We start from the raw sequence: 20,425 nt of genomic DNA, 5'->3' as shown, positions 1-20,425 counted from the left end.
CTCATTAATAATTTGTCCAAGGTCACTCAGCTACTCAGGGGAAAAACAGCATTTGAACCCAGATCCTCTTGATCATAAAGCCCAAGCTCACATGAAGCTGCCACCATTAGCAACAACGTGAAATAATATGAAACAAGGATGAAAGTATGTGATGTGTCTGTTTCATTACCTTCGGTACATCTGAAGCAGAATTGCTAAAGTACAATAAAAAACATAGCTTCCAGAAAAATCATTAGTGTCATTATCCAGTAACAAGACAGACCCAGATTTGTGGCTGCCATATAACCACCTTTGATGCAGAATTGTTGAGCAGGTGTGAACTCAGACCCAGGCCTGCTGATGGCTTGCTATCACCCGGGCAGTGTTTAGGAAGTATAGCCTGATTTTGCAACCCCTTCATCAGGAAAAGCAATGCCCCTTTTAAATACATGATTAGGAAAATGAGAATTATGAGTTTGTGTAATTATAAGTGCCTGTGGTAAACACCAAGTTGGTTTGGGAATGGGAGTTGAAGTGCTCCTGATCCTGTTTCCAACCTGTTGGAAGCATCATGACCTCCCCAAGGAGAATTGTTCCACAGCAATCACGCATCATCCAGACCTTGTCCTGGCTTCCCACGTCCTGCCCTGGCTCTCCTTTGTCTGTACTGATCCCTCACTCCTTGCCTCCTCCATGCCTACCGGCTTGGCATTCTGATGGATTGGCTCCACTGGCTCTCAACCCTCCCACTTTGTTCTTGAGTCCCAGGCTTGACTCCTACATCCTGGCACAGTGCTCTTTTCTTTCTGCATTTCTGGTAACCAAGCTCTTTGGCTCAGTCCCAGGACCCCCTCCTGTGAGCCTCTCAGCCCAGCAGACCTGGAGAAACAGCTCATCATGCCAAACTCTACGCCCCCTCCCCACTTCTGGCCTCTGAAAGCCATGCCCTCAATGTTACCTCACCAACCCCTGGTCTCTGGAGCACCTGTGGAATTCAACTGAATCAGCTCCAGCCCCTGAAATCTCTCTGCCTTGCTAACACACACTGTGAAAGGGGGCAAAAGTTCTGTGAGTGAGCAATGCCAACTTACCAAGGCTGTTAGGGAGCATGCTGGCAGAGCCAACTGCCAGAACATGTCCATCTTGGTAGAGGGACCAACAGCAGTTCTAGAGGCACAGGCCACACCTGCCCCCCTGCCCAAAACAACTTCTAACCGCTTCACCAAAGACCCTGCTAAGGTTTCCTGCTATATCAGGAGCACTTTCTGATCCTTCATCTGGTCTAATTCCTAATTTTTACAAACCTGGTAAGGCTGAGAAATAAATATAGAGCACCCCAAGCAAGTGAGGATAGTCCTGCCCACAGCAATATATAAAAGGGGAAAGGGGAATGGAGGGTGGAAGCCAACTTTATTTTCTCCACCTCCAACAGGTACAAGGACCCTTCAGATGTTACATGGCTTGCCTATGACTTGTCACTCAAGTGTTTTCCTGAAACAAAACCACCTTCAGTTTGTATACAATTTGGCAAAGTACCTTTTGGAGTCCCTGGACAAAAACAGCAATGTGTGTGGTTTGGGTTCACACGGGGTTCACAGCAGTGTCCCTCTTTATGGAGTTTACAAACTAATGGGGGAAGATAGACATTGAAAAGTCTTCTGAGCCTTTCAAACAGTAGAAATGTTATACAAGAGAATTATAGGTACAAAGGAAGCTTCTAGAAGGTGGAGAAACGTGTATAGGACCCAAAGTAGGATTCTTGGAGAAAATGATGCTTCAGATGATGCAGGAGTAGGATAAAGAGAGTTTAAGGCAGTTGGGAAGGGAGAAGTATTTCAATTCAGTGGAACAGCATGAGTGAAGGGCTTGAGATAGAATAGGGTACATTAAATAAAATTGGAGAGAAAGATGTAGGGTGGAATATAGAGACAGAGAAAGATGCCTGTGATGAAGCCTGTGCTGGTAGGGACATCTGAAAGTGCTGATGAATGCCAGTGGCTCTGATGGTGGTGTGTGCAGAGTCACCAGAGTAATCCTTTGTTAATGTCAGTGCCCCAAGCCTCCAGCCGCTCCATCTAGGGAAGGACAGTGGTTGGAGTTCACGTGGTTCTCAGATGGCTGCATTCTGAGGTGTACCATTTTTCCATCAGTGGTCCCTTTTTTGGTGCATAATAAATGTACATAATAGGGGGGTTTCACTGTAGCATATTCATACATGCATATGATTTTCATCAGTGGTCCTTTGGGTGCAGTGGTCTTTTGCAACATGAAGTACATCCTTTATTGTCTTAAAATCAAATTGTAGGTGGTATGAAGTATTGACCCTAAATAGTTAAAAGTATGGTACAACATTAGCTTATAATGTGGAACAAGTGAATTAAAGGTGTAACTTGTATTAAGAATGGTACTGGGCAGGGATGAAATGTGGAGTATTTTGGAGGGGGGAGGAGAATGGGGGATTGAACCCAGGGGCATTCTACTACTGAGCTATATCTCCAGATCTTTCTTGTTTTTTTGAAAAATAAAATAAAATAATAGGGTAAAATAAGTGAGAGATAAGGCTGAAGCTCTAAGCAGGAGCTAAATCACATCAGCATCTTTCAGGCCACTGAAGAGTTTTTATTTTTATTTTAACTTAAGAAAAACAGGAAGTTGTTATAGGGTTTTGACCACAAAAATGGCATGGACAGGAAAAAATTGTTCTAGATAGAGTATAGTGATTGAACTGGGTGTGATAGAGATAGGCATACCCAATGGACACATGGTATGTGAAATCTGCTGTTAATTTAGTACCAGCTCCACTGTCTTCACATCTATCTTCATCATAGGGTAGATGCTTGGAACCTCATTTTCCAGAAATTCTTCCTCACAGGGCTCCAGCATAGATACTTCCAGTGACAGGCTCTGTGCAAGATGTGGCAAGAAGAAGGAACACACCATTTCTGTAGTGTGGATGTGCACAGATGCAACGTTCACAGTGGCCCCCAGGCAAGCCTCTGCAAGTCAGCTCCTTTAGCAGAGCAGAGAGTTGGACTCAATGGCTCTTGGCTTTTCAGAATCTCCTGATTGTCACGGTTTCCTGAAAGTCAGCAGCAGTTTTTTCCCACCCTTAATGACCCCGGCCTTTCCAAAAGTTATATGTGCCTTTAATCCCCTCTATTAAATTCTTCCTACTTGAAATATCTAAGGTGGTTTCTGCTTTCCCTAGTAAGCCCCAAATGTTAAAATCAGTGAAGACATTCTTACAGCATTTGGGGTGAGAGATTTTGGTGGTTGATCTGGTGTGGATAGCAAGGATGAAGAAGCTGGATTTAATATTATCTTTATGAAGTGGAATCTATAGGACATTGCTGTTAATTGGATGAGGAGAGTGAGGGGGGATAAAGAGGTCAAGAATAACCATTGACTTTTTGGTTTAAAGGTCAGACAGTCTTTCTAAATTTGAAATCTAGTTCACACTGCTGGAAGGAATGTGGACATCAGGGTGTCTCAAGTTGCCAGCCCTCTAGGCCCCTTTCCTGGTGAAACTGCTAAGGCTGAAGAAGAATCAAGGAGTCAAGTGTATGAAGGTGAAGATGTGGTACCCTTTTCAGGCTGTGCAAATCCATTTTCTGGAGATTATGGATCATTCAATGAGTTCTCTTCTTTTTGGAAGCCACTCCAGCCTGCTCTAGAGCAGAGGAAAAATAAGCTAAGCTCAGCCCTGTTTAAATCTTCTCCTAAAAGGAATTGCAAGGGCAATAAACAAGCAGCAGGAGTCAAGGTGAGGGTCAAGGTGCTGGGGATAATCAGGAAGGTCTGGCCAGAGACTACAGAGGGTGTGGAACACCAACAGAGAAAACCAAGTTACAACCTACAGACAAAGTTAGGTTCAAACATTAAAGAGAGGAAGTTCCAACACTGAGCCACAAGAAGATAAGACCACACTACTTGTCACTGGAGATGGCAAAATCAGAGACAGAGAAGATATGAAGTGAAATTGTATGTGCTCAGAGGAGCTGGCTGTTGAACTGACATTCTCAGCAACATCAGGAATGGGGGCAAATTGGATGGTAGGTGTAACGAAGGTCTAGACAGAAAGCATTTTCCTCGCCAGTCTTTCTGTCCAGTGGTCTTTTGATTACAGGAGAACATGGTCCACCCACAGGCTGAAGCCACTAACTACATTCTCTGGAATGATTTCTAAAGTGCATTACTAGAGAAGCATAGCTGTAGGTATATCTCGAATGTGCCATAAAGGAGGCTTTGGGGAACATATGATGGTTTTAGGATAACTGTTCATTTTCTTAGTGATCTCTTTGAGGAATTCCACCCATACATTGTAAGCTTGTTGAAGACAAGGTTCAATGCTAAATCCATAATGCCCAGCACTTATAAGCACAGCACATACTCATTTAATGGATGAGACTGAATAGCAGATTCCAAGACACTTGACAACTTTATTCCATAGGCTAACTATAGCCTTTGTCCATGTGTCATCTGTCTATGGGGAAATATAAGCCTAGTATTCCAACTCAAATGTCAGGAATACCACGCCACAGCAAGGATGAAAACTTGAACTTGAATATCTATAAAGTGGAGTGTCAAGAATTTCAACTAAATAATGGTTGTAAGATGATTGCTCTTATATATGTCCATAGTAAAGTATCCCAAGGTACATTCTTCCAGTGTTCCACTTCCCAATCCCCATCCTAGAGACTAGTTCTTCTGCTCCCTTTTTGCTGTACTGACCTGATCTCCTCTTTTCTCCTTCTACTGCCGAACCCAATTACATCAGACAATTTTCCTCCTTATCTTCTGACCCTAAAGATATTGTACTCTACATAGATCAAAGTGGCTATAAATGAATGAAGAACAAAATCCTAGCTGCATTCAGGTGGGAACTATCAGAAGGAGCCTTTATGCTAGAAATTTATCGCTTCAATCCAAATGCAGAAGGCATTGCTTTAGAGACAGAACCACCAGAGGACAGGTGTGCAACTTAAAAAGGAAGAAAGTCATTTCCCAGAAAACATGCAGTTGCAATTTGCATTCTACAAGAAGAGCAAACCCTGTTGCATTTCCTCCCTAGGCAGATTTCTGCAATTATTAGAACTTGAGAATACAGATGTTAAAGACCCTGTGCTTAAGGAGTTAAGTTTGTGCAACTACAGATGGAAAGATTGAAAAGTTTCTGAAACTGGAATTAAATACCCCAGTATACTTAAGGAAAACTATCAATACATGTGGCATGAAGGGGGGGGGGGGCGGGAAGAGCCACTGATAAAAAAAAAAAAGAAGAAGAAGAAGAAGAAGAGGACCTGAACAAGCCACTACTTTAGTCACACCACCACAGAATGACTGATGCCAATCTAATATCTATTCTCTGTTCCCTCTAGTCATTGGGAAGCTTCAGCTAGAAAACTGTATTTCTAGTCTCCTTGCAATAGGACTGAACAATAAGATATAAGCAGAGGTCATTGGATGGGGCTTATAATTGGAATTGGAATTAAATACCCCAAGAAAAGCTTAAAGAGACCTTGTTCAGCTGGCAGTCCCCCTTTTATCCTTCCTGCAGGAGTTCCAGAAAACATCTTATGACCATGATGCAATCTTGAGGATAGGAGCTGGTGGAGAACACAACAGAAAAGCAGAAATTTGGGATATTGGCACTACTATCACCTCAATTTACCTCTGAATTCCTTACCTTCTGACTTCTTGTATGCTAGCAAAAAAAAAAAAATTGCCTTCTTTGATTAAGCTGCTGTTATTTTGTCTTATTTAAGCCATAAATTCTATCCAAAATAGAGGCAATTAAGGTAGCTGGCACTAGAGGTGCAGCTCAGCGGTAGAGGGCTTATCTAGCATGCAGGAGGCCTTGGATTCCATCCTCAGAAAAACACACACACACAGACACACACTCACACACTCCACACATCTACTTCTCATGGGCTGCTTTCACAGCATCACAGACAGGAGACTCCTCACCTTTGGAAGAGCTTGGAATTTCTAAGGCCATCAGAGGTACAGCTCTTAATTAATACAGATAGTCTAGATTTCCATCAGTTTCCTTATGAGACAGAATTACAAATTAAAGTATAACTTTACTTTTGGGTAATTAATGTATATGAATTCTTGATTTAACTACTGAATTAAATTTCAAACATTAGTTCTAATTTTAAGTGCAGATTAAGTCCTCCTTAACTAGACTTTCTGTTTCTTATATAAAGTGGCACTCTGTAATGGATAACTCCGGGACTGAGGATGTAGCTCAGTGGGAGAGCGCTTGCCTAGCATGTATGATATTCAAAGACCTGACAAAGCCCACAAAAGGTAGGTGAGAAGAGTGGCTGTTTGGGACATCTTATTCCATTTCAGTATGCTTCACATTATATAATATGCTTCTCTTTGAAGATTTTTCCAAGAATTTTCATCAGCAGTAACAAGGAAAACAGAGGTTAAAAGGTGCCTTCTAACTGCAGCCTCTCTGGGTTCTATAATCCAGCTAGTTCAAGGAATCCAGAGGAAGGGTAAGAATCACGTTATGGAGATCCCTATGGGTGTGTCATATTTTCCACACTCTTCTTTTCTGGCATCGTTATGGACCAGCATGCATCAGTATAAGAAGCATATGGATAACAGGAGGGACCAGGCAGATTGGTGGTAAAAATGCCAGGGGAACTCCTTTACCTAAAAGGGCAATCATTGTTAGATGGAGAGGCAAAAATGCTTAAAAAGAAAATATCTATATGAATGACTTGAAGATATAGGATATATGAAGGAAATCAATTAGTTCTAAAAATGACTATGATTTTTGAGTCTACATTTTTTTTTTGCATATTAGAAACTCTGGGAGCACTGAGAACACATTAAATTTGGAATAGCCTTCCAGGGAGTTTGTGACAATCACATAAATACAAATATATAAGTGATTTCAGCAGGAATAGAATGTATTTCCTATCCTTAATATCATCTGCTCTTTGGTACTATGCAAAGACTAATAAGTGGATAAATGTCCTAAAAAGTGTTACATAAGTATAAAACGTGATTCATGTGTATATTTACAACCATAAAGACACGTTAATTGGTAGGCTACAGAAAGACTTAAGTTCTTTTACAAATTAAAAAGGGGACACTTCTGCTGCTGTGGCTAAAGTGCTGAGTATGCAACTGGGAAACCTAACCTTCTATTCCAGGATTCTAAATCTGGTACCTTCAGCAAATAACATCATCAATATCTTAAAGTCATATTTGGCTTCTGGTGAGTAGTAGTGGGGTTTCCCTCCCTCCTAAGATCCTTCTTGGTGTTATCTTTCTTTCTGCAGGGTGTGTGACAGCATTAACCCTTCTCCACAAAAGAAGATTCCTACCACCTTTCCCCCTGGCTTCGATTTAAGCATCAACTCCAAACTTTTAGATTCTTATGTTCTTTGATGAATAGGTTATATCTTCTGTTTGAGTAAAATGACATAGAACAACTATAAATTCTATCCAAAACAGAGGCCATTAAGGCATCTGGGACTAGAGGTGCAGCTCAGTGGTAGAGGGCTTGGCTAGCATGCTGGAGGCCTTGGATTGCATCCTCAGCAACACACACACACACACACACTCCACACATCTGCCCCCCATGGGCTGTTTTCACAGCATCACAGGCACGAGATTCCTCACTTTCAGAAGAGCTTGGAATTTCTAAGGCCATCAGAAGTACATAATTCATTTAGTTCAGGTCTGGGGTCACCTCTCCATGAGTCACCTCTCCAGAAGAGCAGTAGGACTTGTAGAGCACTAAAGAGGTAGAAAACCTATGTTCCTAATGGAACTTTAATCTTCTCAGGAGAATTCTGTCTTTGTTGGAAATCCAAGACATTGCAAGCAAGTAAGATAAGAACTTCCAAAGCCACAAGGTGAATATAATGAATGTAAGGCCTAGAATACTTAGGAGAAAAACACCTGGGCCAAATTGTTAGTCTCTGTAGAAGTGATTTCCCTATTTAACCAAAGAAAACCAATGGGAGCAGCTTTCTCCACTACTTACAAAAAGGAGAAAGATGGGTATCTTTCATTGGAGGCACGCATCATAAAATCATTAAATTATAAGCTCAAAGGGGCTTTGAGCTCATTTTGTACCTTCTTGGCTTTCAGCAGAACAGCATTAAGCCTTCCTAAAAAGATAAGACTCAATCTATTTTAAACATGTCCAAAGCGGGCAGTCCAGTTTTTGTTCCTCTGTCAGGGGAATTTTTTCCTTTCTAACCTGACCACAGGTGAATTCTTCCTATTACAAACCTGCAGGCTTCACATTAGAGTTTGGCTTGGTTTGCTCAGTTAGATGGTGAACAATCAGTCACCATTAGCCTTTTCTACACTAACCTTCCTCTGTACATCTGTATGAAATAATAACAGTTAATTAGGATGTTTGGACTTAAATCAATAAATGTGGAGCTAGATGCCAAATGGATGACTACTGACAGCCAAAAGACTGCTACCCATCTCTGTTATACCTTCTTGGTTCTCTGCCATCAGCTCTAGTGCTAACATCTCTCCCTTCCCCCATCTCTCTTGCAAAATCCCACCCTTCCACATTCACACACATACTCCACAACAAATGTGCATAAGCACACCCCTGAAGCAGGTAAACATTTAGACTTTAGCCCTCACCATTCACATTAAGGGGTAACAGTAAAGGGTTCAGACTCAGGCATACACTGGGCTTAAATCCTGCTCTGGGACCTTTGACACATTTTGTAATCTCGCTATGTAAACATTTTCTCATCTATGGAATGCAGAGAATAATAGTATCTACCATATGCAGGGTCAGTACTATAAGGATTAATGAGTTAATACATGAAAAGCCCTTAGAATGGAGTCTGGTACACTAATCCTAAGTGCTATGTAGTTGTCAGCTATTGTTATTGCCCTCCTTGCAGAAAAGGAACACTTGGAGACATCAAACTATTCCTGGTTGGGGCTGGGGTTGTGGCTCAGCAGTAGAGCGCTCTCCTAGCATGCGGGAGGCCCTGGGTTTGATCCTCAGCACCACATAAAAATAAGTAAATAAAATAAAGGTATTGTGTCCAGCTGTAACTAAAAAAAAATCAATATTAAAAAACAAAACACTATGCTTGGTGTCCAGAACAATAGTTTGAGAAAGAAAAGGGGTAGGACTCAAGTTTAAGGAAGTGGATAAGCAAGAAGTGTCACCAGGGTGAAAGGTTAAAAAACACAGGACCTAGAACAAAAACTGCAGGGACAGGGCAAAAACAGATATTTAACAGGGAAAGATAGAAGATAACAGAAGGGAAAAGAAGAGAAAGAAGGAAAACAAGAAGAGCAAAGGGGCATGAAAGGGAAAAACAAGAAGAGGAAAGTGAGAATCAAAAATAACAAAGGAGATCAAAAATTGAAAAATAAGCCCATTTACAGTTGAGCTGGGTATCAGGAGAGGAAAGAGAGGAAGAGAAAACCAAACTATTGACTACAGGAATATGGAAGCTTGGTACAGAAGGGATTGGAGAGAGAGGAGAGAAAAGTGGTAACAAAAAGTCTTCATAGGCAGACAGTATCTTCTTTCTGTGTCGTTAGATTATAGAAAGTGTGTATGCTAACTTAATCCACCCTTGATCCTCAAGGTGCAGGTCCTGGTTCCTCCTGTTTTAACTTGCAGTAGAAACTGGCCTAGACTTTGTCCCTAAGGTTTGCTTTGGTCAGATGTCTGACTTGGTCTCCTCTGATCTACAGACAAGGCCAAGATACAAGGATTCGGTCTTTACTTCATTTTCATAAGTTTAATGATCATTTTTCAACCCTATTCCTACTCCAAACAATCAGATCCTGTAAAGGGAGCTGGTATTTTAATTTTTTTGTTTGTTTGTTTGTTGTTGTTGTTGTTAACCTTAATGACATCCTCCCATTCCTTCTTTTTGGACAAAACAAGAGGGGGAAAAACGATACAGTAGTGCAGGAATATGCAGCTTTAGGGTTCTAACTTGCCCTCCCCACCAAAGGGAAGTACTCATTCAACTACTTGGAAACAGGAGAGACGTTCGGATAAAGGTTTAAATACAACAGCATTGAAAAATACCTTTTAAGTATTATCTTTATTAAATTGCCTATTTGGTGCAAAATTATATCCCCTATTTGAGGAAGTCGAGAGACCTTCAGGGTCCTTGAAAGGAGTCTAGGAATTGAATCGGTTCATCTCGCCAGGGTGAGCCCGGGTCGCCGCCGCCGCCGCCCAAGTCACGAAGCCAGACGCGCTGCGCGTCTCTGTGCAGGACTCGGGAGACTGCAGCAGCTCTAGCGGTGGAGGCCGTGGCCCGGCGGCTCTTGGAGGCGGGGAAGAGACGCGACTCTGGCAGCCACGTGACCTCCTTCCAGCCGCCGCTTCCAGCGACCCAGATCCGTCCCCGGAACCCGCGCCCGCCGGGCCTGAGGCTGGGGGTGGGGGTAGCTGCCGGGAGGACACGTAGCGACGGCCCCTATCCCTGCTGCGCTCCAGTGCGTGTACATTTGGTGTTCTGCTACCCTTGGTTCACGTGCCACTGACAATAATGAATGTTTCGGAAATCACCAGAGGAGAATGCAATTATTACTCTAAGTGCAAGAAAAAAAGCTTGGCTTTAATTTCTGTTTGTTCAGGAGATTAATATATATTTCCTCCATCTCACCCCTCGCAGACCAAGTTGCGGCAGAAAGGGACAGGAGACCTGGGGGTCCCGCAAGACACTTTCCCCTAGCCTCCCAGGACCCTGTCTCCTGCCGCTTAGGGCGGCGTGGGCAGTGCTCATCCCGGGGCACCTCCGGGTAACTCTCACTAGCAGTGAGTGAGTCATGCTCCTGGTGTGGCTCTGCAGAAAGGTAGCCCCGCTCGTGCTAGCCTGTGCTCCCGCGGCTGCTGGGCCAGCGCGCGCGCGCGCACGGTTTCCCCGCGCAGTGATGTGGCAGCAGCGGCAGGTCGGATCACGTTGCTGGCCCTGTGCTGGTACCCGTTTGAGAGAGGATTAAGGAGGGAGGCTTTGGAGGTGCCAGCGGTAGTAAACGTGGGCTCGGCACACTCCCGGCGTGGCTTATCGCACGGGGGCTGGGGGCTCAAAGAAAGAACGTTAGCGTCACCAGAGGCGCAGAGGGGCGGCGGAGTTTCGCCAGAGAGTGATAAATGCTGCATTGCTTTTCTGTGGCTGCCCCTCTTGTGCCACCCCCTCCACCCTCCCTACCCCCGCTCTCTCCTCGCCGCGTTCCTCCGCAAGCACAAGAGGCCCCAAACGTCGTCATCTGCTGCTGTGATTAGTGGCACCGCAATTCCGGCTGCTGCGGGAAGTTTAGGTGGCCCAGGGACAGTGCGTCTCCGAAAGGCATTAGGATTGCGACATTCTGACCCAATAATTACATTTTCATTTATCTGAAATCCCTCGTGGAGCTGATTTCAAATTGCCCCTTTTCGGGGCAACCTCCAACCCGCGCCAAGGGTTCTCCCGGCCACTGAGCGGTGAGCAAACAAGTCTCCAAAATTTCCTTCGGAACTGAAGTTTACCCACCGCGAAATCTCTCTTGTCATTCTCTAATCCAAACCAACAGCCCATCAGTAGAAAAGCAAAAAGCCACGTTCACGTTTCTGCACCGTAATGACGACCGAACCGCGGGAGTCGCGTTTCCAAGCCAAGGAAGCCCCGGCTGCCCCGCACCCCGGCCCCCTCCCCCCTCAGACTGCATCGCCTTTGGGAAGATGAATAGCTTGGCCGAAGTTGTTTTTCCTTTCCGGTGGCCCTGATCAGGTGTCCCCGCCCCCTCCCGCCGCCGCTCGCCTTCTCCCGACGCCCCCTCCCGGCCCGGCCCCTCCTCCCCCGCCCCCCTCCGGGCTGGACCGCGGATGGTACGTTCCGCACGTGAGCTGGGTGCTGGTCTGGCCGGCGACGCGCGTGCCCTGTGGCCAAACACTGCCCGGAGTGAGAGCAAACTACCATCGCAGTGGGGCCGGGGAGAGTGTGTGTGTGCGTGTGTGCCAGAGAGCAAGCGACCGCGGGGGGGGTGGGGGGACCAACTGCTTCACACTTTCGACACTGCACTGAAGAGGGAGAGCTAGAGAGAGAGAGAGACTGGAGACGCACCGATCCCCCCAAGATCTCCCAAGGCTACCGTCCCACAGATTATAGAACAGAGACCCCAAAATCGAAACAGAAGAAACAGCGATTGAACATGGACGAAGGAATTCCTCATTTGCAAGAGAGACAGTTACTGGAACATAGAGATTTTATAGGGTAAGGTGCAAGCACCCTTGCGAATATCTGTCTGGGCTTCGGTTAGATTTTTTTTTTTTCCCTCCTCCAGAAAGTGGTATGGAGCCGATAAGGGCAGAGCCCCTCCCGGAATGGGTGCCTGATGATGATTTCTGTTTTGCAGACTGGACTATTCTTCTTTGTATATGTGTAAACCCAAAAGGAGCATGAAGCGAGACGACAGCAAGGTAAGTGTAAGTTTCCGATGTTTCCCATAACCTGCCTGGATAGTTAATTAGGGCCATTGATTTCACAGTGAAGCTCTGCCCGCAAATATATTCCAGCCTGTGAGCTTTCCCAACTGTGAATTTTAAGTGGCTTTCTGGATACTCTCAGGGGTATATTAAACATCATACCTGAATTTAAATTGCATTTCAAGAACAGTCCAGAGGAAAGAGGTTTCTTGGGCATAGTTCTATCACATAGTATGTTGTGGAGGGGTGGGAGTGGGAGGGTTGCTGTGTCCAGTGATTGTTTAGCTTATTGTTTTCTCTCTTCCACGACACTTGTATTAAGGATACCTACAAATTACCGCACAGATTAATAGAAAAGAAAAGAAGAGACCGAATTAATGAATGCATTGCTCAGCTGAAAGATTTACTGCCTGAACATCTGAAATTGACAGTAAGATGCACATTTTCATTCTTTGCTGCTCTCCAAGGGCGTTATAATAGCCTGGTACGACTTACAGAGATGTAAGAAAAAAATGTAAATATTAGAGGCCTGACTTAAAACTTGTTCCTTAGTGTACAGTTTCCCAGTCTCAGAATGGGTGTTTCAAGCTGAAGGCAAGAAAGCATTTATAACCTGTCTTAAGGAAAGCTCAAGAAGTGTAAGAATAGTAGTTCTTTCAAAGTGCTTGCCTAAGTTGCTGTGCTGAATGGAGAGCCATCAAGCCAAATGTGTGCTTTTAAGTAACCAAGTGCCCCCTTCTCTTTTGCACCACTGCAGACACTAGGGCATCTGGAGAAAGCGGTAGTCTTGGAATTAACTTTGAAACACTTAAAAGCTTTAACAGCCTTAACCGAGCAACAGCATCAGAAGATAATTGCTTTACAGAATGGTAAGTCAGTTCAGGGAGGCCCGTTAGCCTGCTGAAGCGGGGCAGCCCGCAGACAGCACCCCCACCCCTTCAGTGGACTCACTCTCACTTGTGAAAATTGCTTATACTTTCCCTTCATTGGCAAGTGCCCATTTCCCGAAGCATCCTAGAGGCTTTCAGCTGAACCCGGAATCAGATTTTAAAGTGGCGGTTGCGCCCTCTCCACTTAGGTTTTTCAGCTGGGAGGACAGCGCTCCCCCCCCCCCCCACAACCCCAGCCGCCCCCCCTTCTCTCGGCAACCGGTGGATTATATCACTCGAATACTGAGGAAAAAACGAGATCACTTTAGTCAATGTAGGGCCCACGTGATAAGCAGATGTTTTAACGTCGGTATTTTTCTTCTTGCCTCCATTCCTGTCCCTACCCCCCACCCCCTGTTCATCCTAGGGGAGCGATCTCTGAAATCGCCCATTCAGTCCGACTTGGATGCGTTCCACTCGGGATTTCAAACATGCGCCAAAGAAGTCTTGCAATACCTCTCCCGGTTTGAGAGCTGGACACCCAGGGAGCCGCGGTGTGTCCAGCTAATCAACCACTTGCACGCCGTGGCCACCCAGTTTTTGCCCACCCCCCAGTTGTTGACTCAACAGGTCCCTTTGAGCAAAGGCACTGGCGCTCCCTCCGCCCCCGCCCCCACCGGGTCCACGGCCGCCCCCTGCCTGGAGCGCGCAGGGCAGAAGCTCGAGCCCCTCGCCCACTGCGTGCCGGTCATCCAGCGGACTCAGCCCAGCGCCGAGCTCGCCGCGGAGAACGACACGGACACTGACAGCGGCTACGGCGGAGAGGCCGAGGCCAGGCCAGACCGCGAGAAGAGCAAAGGCGCAGGGGCGAGCCGCGTCACCATCAAGCAGGAGCCTCCCGGGGAGGACTCGCCGGCGCCCAAGAGGATGAAGCTGGATTCCCGTGGCGGCGGCGGCCCGGGGGGCGGCGCGGCGGCGGCGGCGGCCGCACTCCTGGGGCCTGACCCGGCCGCTGCGGCCGCGCTGCTGAGACCCGACGCCGCCCTGCTCAGCTCGCTAGTGGCGTTCGGCGGAGGCGGGGGTGCACCCTTCGCTCAGCCCGCCGCAGCGGCCCCCTTCTGCCTGCCTTTCTACTTCCTCTCGCCTTCCGCGGCCGCCGCCTACGTGCAGCCTTTCCTGGACAAGAGCGGCCTGGAGAAGTATCTGTACCCCACGGCGGCCGCCGCCCCGTTCCCACTGTTGTACCCCGGCATCCCCGCCCCAGCTGCCGCCGCCGCTGCTGCTGCAGCGGCCGCCGCGGCCGCCGCCTTCCCCTGTCTGTCCTCGGTGTTGTCGCCCCCTCCCGAGAAGGCGGGCGCGGCTGCTGCCGCGACCCTCTTGTCGCACGAGGTGGCGCCCCCTGGGGCGTTGCATCCCCCGCATCCGCACGGCCGCACCCACCTGCCCTTCGCCGGCCCCCGCGAGCCGGGGAACCCGGAGAGCTCTGCTCAGGAAGATCCCTCACAGCCAGGAAAGGAAGCCCCCTGAGTCCTTGAGCCCTTCCTTAGAAGGGATGGAGGTTTAAGAGGAATAATAATAATACAAGTTAAAACACCCTTAATGTTTTTAAGGGAGGAAGCGTGATAGATGCAGGACAGGCTTAAGGGGGGGAAACAGGTGTTTTGTGTACATTTGGAGTTCCTGTTTTGCTCAATTCTCACCACCCCATCCTCCGCACACTAATATCCCCTTACCCCCCACATACACCAGCTGTTAAAGATCCTCTGCGATAGCTATTGGTTCTTTTTTTAGTTCCCTTGATAAGTTTTGTCTCCTTTTAGGCCATCTTCCATTATCTTTTAAAATGTGGAACCTAATTCTAGAGAAAGTTAAGAAGGGTCTTCTCTGTGGGTGATCTCATTGAACCAGGGAGGGGAGAAGGTGCCAAGTTCCTTGACTGGAGTTGATAGAGGACAGCAGGTAGTCTTTACATAGAGCCTTGTTTCAGGGCTGCCCTGCTTGTTTTAGGATGAGGTCCACAACACATTGAGGATCTTTTCAAGCTCGGCATTTTGAAAGGCATATATTTTTCAAAGAAGTGAGGATACAGTTGCCCACACTGCGACCTATTCTGAAGTGGTTAAAATGGTATCTTTTACTAACTTGCACTTGTTTTGAGAGACACAGAGTTGGGCCATCGTCAGCACGAAGTCAGGGAAGATGGATGAAGAAGCCCAGAACCATTCTTACCATCTTGTGCTTGCACTTTATTGAGAAATTGACCATGAATCAGTTGGTTCATCTTAATATTCTCTCTCTCTCTCTCTCTCTCTCTCTCTCTCTCTCTCACACACACACACACACACACAAATATATGTTACATATGTTACATATATGTTGCGCATATATATATATATATATATATATATATATATATGAAGTGCATCTATTCTCATTTAATCCATCTTGTTTCTAAATTTCTGTAATCTTACTGTAAAAAACAAAAAGTGCACTGAACTTAAAAAAGAAACAAGTCCAAACTGATTTATCCTATATTCTTGTTAGGTCATAAAAGTGGAGGAAAGCTTGAAACTGGTCAGTTGTGGTTGGAAATGCTGTAAAGATGTGGAAAGAAGCCCTGTAAGGCCTTCCTATCTCCAACTCTATGTATTTTCTGGAGACCAAACCAGATACCAGATAATCACAAAGAAAGCTTTTTAAATAAGGCTTAAACCAGGACCTTGTCTAGATATTTTTAGTTTGTTGCCAAGGTAGCACTGTGAGAAATCTCACTTGAATGTTATGTAAGGGGTGAGACACAACAGTCTGACTGTGAGTGAAGAAAATATCTGGGTCTTTTAGTCAGTTTGGTGCATTTGCTGCTGCTGTTGCTACTGTTTGCCTCAAACGCTGTGTTTAAACAACGTTAAACTCTTAGCCTACAAGGTGGCTTTTATGTACATAGTTGTTAATACATCCAATTAATGATGTCTGACATGCTATTTTTGTAGGGAGAAACTATGTGCTAATGATATTTTGAGTTAAAATATCTTTTGGGGAGGATTTGCTGAAACATTGCACTTTTGTTACAATGCTTATGCTTGGTACAAGCTTATGCTGTCTTAAATTATTAAAAAGCAAATAAATAAATACTGTCTGCAAGAAACCAGCTGGTTTAGAAAAGTTTAGTATATGAAGATAAACTAGAAATTATCTTTATATTCTAGTATTTTCAGCACTCCATAAATTCTATTACCTAAATATTGCCGCACTATTTTGTGACTTAAAAATTCTTACTAAGGAATAAAAACTTTCTATATGATATGAGATTGTCTAATAATTAAAAAAAGACATAATGGACGCTCAGTTAGCTTTAAAGTATTTGTAAGTATAAAAACACAAAAGTCATTAAGGTTCTCAGATATACAACTTTTTTTGTTTGGCCTGATATCACATATTTCCAATCTCTTGCAAGCCTGCAGGCTCTGGCTGTGTCTACTTGCTTATTCCAGTGTATCCTAATGAAAAGCTCAACAGAAAAACCTACCAATAACTTGCATGGTTTGTTTATGTTCAACCCAATTTGCTCATGTTTTTATAATTGTCAAGATTTTCACTTTCTGTCTGTGACATCAGGCAGCCTCTTCTACACAGTCTGGTGTTTTCCTCTTTTACTGGGGTCCTGATTAAGTATATTACCACCTCAGGATGCTTAATTTCTCCAAGTATTTTGATTCATTAACTTTTATAAAATAACTCTGTCATGGATGGAATAAGTTCATCATGGAGTTTAAGAAACAATTTCTAGACCTTTATCATATTTATTATCAAACATATGACTTGATACAGATGGAGTGAAGGACTGTCAGTGTTTAATTCCTGTAGTGTCCTCAAACTCCTTGATTTGTGAAAATGATAGCCTAAATTTATAAGACATAGTGAAAGTGCTCCCTCTGCTGACATTATGGAAACTCAACTGCAAGTTACTGAATATGGGGCTGGAAGGAATGGCTCATCCAGTTCCCTGAATTTTTATAAGAAAACTAAGTCCAGAGCTATTGGTATCTTCCCAAGGTGACATAGCTACCTACAGCCAGCACTAGAGGCCAGGCCTGCTGTAGTCCTCAGCCAGTGAACTACTTTCCACTGCAGCATCTTGGTCCAGGTAAGATGAATTTGATTGGGCAAATTCCTGAAACTAAATGAGTAAACCATAGGAACAAAGGAAATAAAAATGAACCTTAGAAAGCTCTTTAAGATTTTTGAGCATTACTGATTTATTAAACTTTAGAAGGATAGTCTTCCCAATTAAACCAGAATCATGGAGAAAGCAGCATTTTAAATATTTTGAGCTACATTTGAATGCTATTATTACAGTAATATTAGTTTCATAATTTTTAAAAAAGATTCAAAGTAAATGAGAAGTTAATAAAATGTTTTAGCATTTGTATAATTTTTGTGTGATAAAATAGAAAAATTTAGGATAGGACCAGACTTGATAGATCAGTTTAGTCCAAATGCCTTGATAGCATCAGCATAATAAAATTAGGACAGAAATGCAAATGCAAAGTAATATTGTCTGTTGCACTTAAGAATATAATTTTTGTTTATTCATTAATTTTAATGGATTGAAATCTGAATTATAATTCACTAAGGAGCATTCTATATCTGCAGTGGTGAAATTTCAGCTAAATTGCTTTGTGGATCATGTGAATTTCCAATTTTAAGAAAAATATGAATCTTGAGAATGGTACTATTCCAATGAATTTTAAATACATATATTTTTCAACAGACGTTATATTGAATTGATAAATGTCCTTTTTCCCCAAAGAACTAAACTTAAGCACATTTTAAAGGTACTAGCAACTATAGCTATGAAAACATGACTGGAATTTTAGTTCCTATCATTGTGAAACTACTTTTCATTTAGTTCTCTGTAACTTACTATATAGGCTGTAACTTTGGTTATTGCCTGTCACCTGGGATTTGTTCAAATCTTATGTAGAAGGAGAGGCTCAGCTTGTTCTTGTCTGTGTCACAAGTCAATTATTGACTTCTCCATGGGAGGTGATTGCCAGTGGAGACCTTGCAAAGATATGGCTGGGCAAACAGACGAAAGCCTTTTACTTTAGATAAAAACGAATAGAGCTCTCATGAATGAATTAAGACAAGTATAATGCCAAGAGCTGGCTGTACTATTGTGATAAAGGTATTCTACTTCAGATAGCAGTCTAATACTTTATGGGTTTTTTTTTTTAATTCTGAAATTTTGGACTTTCAGATTAATTTACTTAGGCCTACCCATTGTTCTCACTATGTTATTTTAAATAAGTTCAAAGTGGATTTGCAGTGCATGCTAAAGTCCCAGCTTTTCAGGGGAGAGTTTAAGTAGGGGATTGACATGGGAAATTATCACATATTTTCTGTAATCAAGATGGGATTTACACTAAAAAACATGTGCAATTCATGTACTTTAAAAATATGCTATTTTAGGAATTGTATATTTATCTTAAAATTTCTTGTACTTGTTCAATGAAAATTCCTCTCAAATATAAAACTATGCTTTTTTTTTTTTACAAACTGATACTTAAAAATTCTAAATTCAGTGATTTCCCACAAAACAACAGTTTAAACAAACTGTGTTCAGGTGCCAATGCCATTTTATTTTTTAAAATCTTACTGGAAAACATACTAAAAAGTTTTACACATATCCTCTTACATGTTTTTGGAAAAAATACCCTGAACATATTAAACCTTTCTCAATTCAGAGTCGCCATTATAAATATCACTCTATACTCTCGAAGAGTATTTGCTCCTGTACTGATTCTTATTGGGTTCTTACAAAGCCAGGCTGTCAGCTGTCACTTCTTGATGGTCAGAGTGCTACCTCCATCCCTTATCTAATTTGCTACCTCTGATTTACTGTGGGCTAGGAGACCATTTAAACAAAACCACACCCATCTGAAATGTGTCTAAAATTAGAATAAATAGGTTCTAACAGAGGACCTGAGGGACTCTTCTGTACATAAATTGTGTGAGTTTGTAGACTCTCCCGAGTCTTCTTTTTATCATTGTGTCCTTTAACTTCCAGATTCTCAGCTATGTTCCATATCAGACTCTTTATTCAAAAGCTTCAAATACTTCTTGTATTTCTCTATCATTTTCTTACATAAAAATAAAAGCAACTTGCTAACGGTTTTAGTCCACATCTAACAATAAATTTTCATGTCAAAACAAATTATTTGATTGAACACTTCTTTCTCTCATGTTGGTTAGAATAGGGGACCAAGGGACATTTATGAAAACGGATTCAGCATTTTGACTCATAGATGACCCTAGCTCCTGCTTCTCCAGTGTAACCTCTCACTGACCTTGGGCTTTAGGGGTGCTGATCCAGCAAAAGCATTCTGACAAACTGGCAGGATGGGTGTGTAGGCCTGGATGCTGCTTCTGTATTTAGATACACCTACTGCAGAGCCTCTGGGGAGTGGTTTCAGACTCATTGATTGTGGCATACTCCTTTTCTTTTGGACTTAATAAACAGCATCAGGATTCTGATTTTTGCTGGTGTGGGGATGGGGATTGACCAGAGATCCAACCCCTGGCCTCTAGCATGCCAGGCAAGCACTGTACCACTGGCCTAATACCTGTAACTCCAAACATTTGTTTTGCTCTAATTTTATGCAAGATGCTGTAGTACATGCTGGAGAATCAAAGAAAATCTCAAAATCTCAAGCTCCTGAAACATTCTAAAACAAATTATATTGCAATGTAGTGTTGGAAGGGTTGGACACAAAGGTCAGGTGGGAAGACAGGTTGCAACTTCCTATTGGTAGATCAGAGGCAGCCTGGGGAAGTAGCTAGGTTTTACAGAAGAAACAGATAATAAGTTCATGAGATCATGTCCAAGAAGGTAACTCTGGCACAGACCTATCTAATGCTAAGCTAATCTGCAGGGACAATTTAATATTATATCTGCACTGAGGTCTGACCAAAGATTTCCTAACAGTTTGGTCTCTTTAGAATTTGACTGCCCTGGGCTGGGGTTGTGGGCTCAGTGGTAGAGTGCTCACCTAACACACACAAGGCCCTGGGTTCAATCCTCAGCACCACATAAAAATAAATATAAGAATTTGACTGCCCTCATGGCTCT

At 43.6% G+C, this 20,425-nt stretch overlaps 1 protein-coding gene and 1 non-coding gene across 2 annotated transcripts; both read left to right on the top strand.

Moving 5' to 3' along the window:
- Nucleotides 1-1,917: 1,917 nt before the first annotated feature.
- On the top strand, nucleotides 1,918-1,992 carry LOC124087501 (small nucleolar RNA SNORD74). The gene has a single exon (XR_006850091.1). It is a non-coding gene; the product is annotated as a small nucleolar RNA SNORD74 (small nucleolar RNA).
- A 9,826-nt stretch (nucleotides 1,993-11,818) lies between these two features.
- On the top strand, nucleotides 11,819-19,478 carry Bhlhe41 (basic helix-loop-helix family member e41). Its single transcript, XM_046436209.2, has 5 exons — nucleotides 11,819-12,212; nucleotides 12,355-12,418; nucleotides 12,747-12,854; nucleotides 13,182-13,293; nucleotides 13,721-19,478. Exons 1-5 carry the CDS (start codon nucleotides 12,151-12,153, stop codon nucleotides 14,818-14,820), a joined length of 1,446 nt encoding a protein of 481 aa, XP_046292165.1. The 5' UTR covers nucleotides 11,819-12,150; the 3' UTR covers nucleotides 14,821-19,478.
- Nucleotides 19,479-20,425: the final 947 nt, after the last annotated feature.

The sequence above is a fragment of the Marmota monax genome, unplaced genomic scaffold, assembly GCF_021218885.2.
Source record: "Marmota monax isolate L192 unplaced genomic scaffold, Marmota_monax_Labrador192_F-V1.1 WCK01_AAM20220418_F8-fsc00012, whole genome shotgun sequence".
NCBI classification, from domain to species: Eukaryota; Metazoa; Chordata; class Mammalia; order Rodentia; family Sciuridae; genus Marmota; species Marmota monax.
The sequence above is the reverse complement of the archived record's forward strand: the minus strand, read 5'-3'. Positions and strand labels throughout refer to the sequence as shown.

What these genes read in the sequence shown, in the direction of transcription:
- Bhlhe41 (XM_046436209.2), top strand. Translation starts at nt 12,151, where the DNA reads ATGGACGAAGGAATTCCTCATTTGCAAGAGAGACAGTTACTGGAACAT. An exon ending in TGAAGCGAGACGACAGCAAG is followed by an intron (nt 12,419 to 12,746) that starts GTAAGTGTAAGT and finishes ACTTGTATTAAG; the next exon opens with GATACCTACAAATTACCGCA. An exon ending in CTGAACATCTGAAATTGACA is followed by an intron (nt 12,855 to 13,181) that starts GTAAGATGCACA and finishes GCACCACTGCAG; the next exon opens with ACACTAGGGCATCTGGAGAA.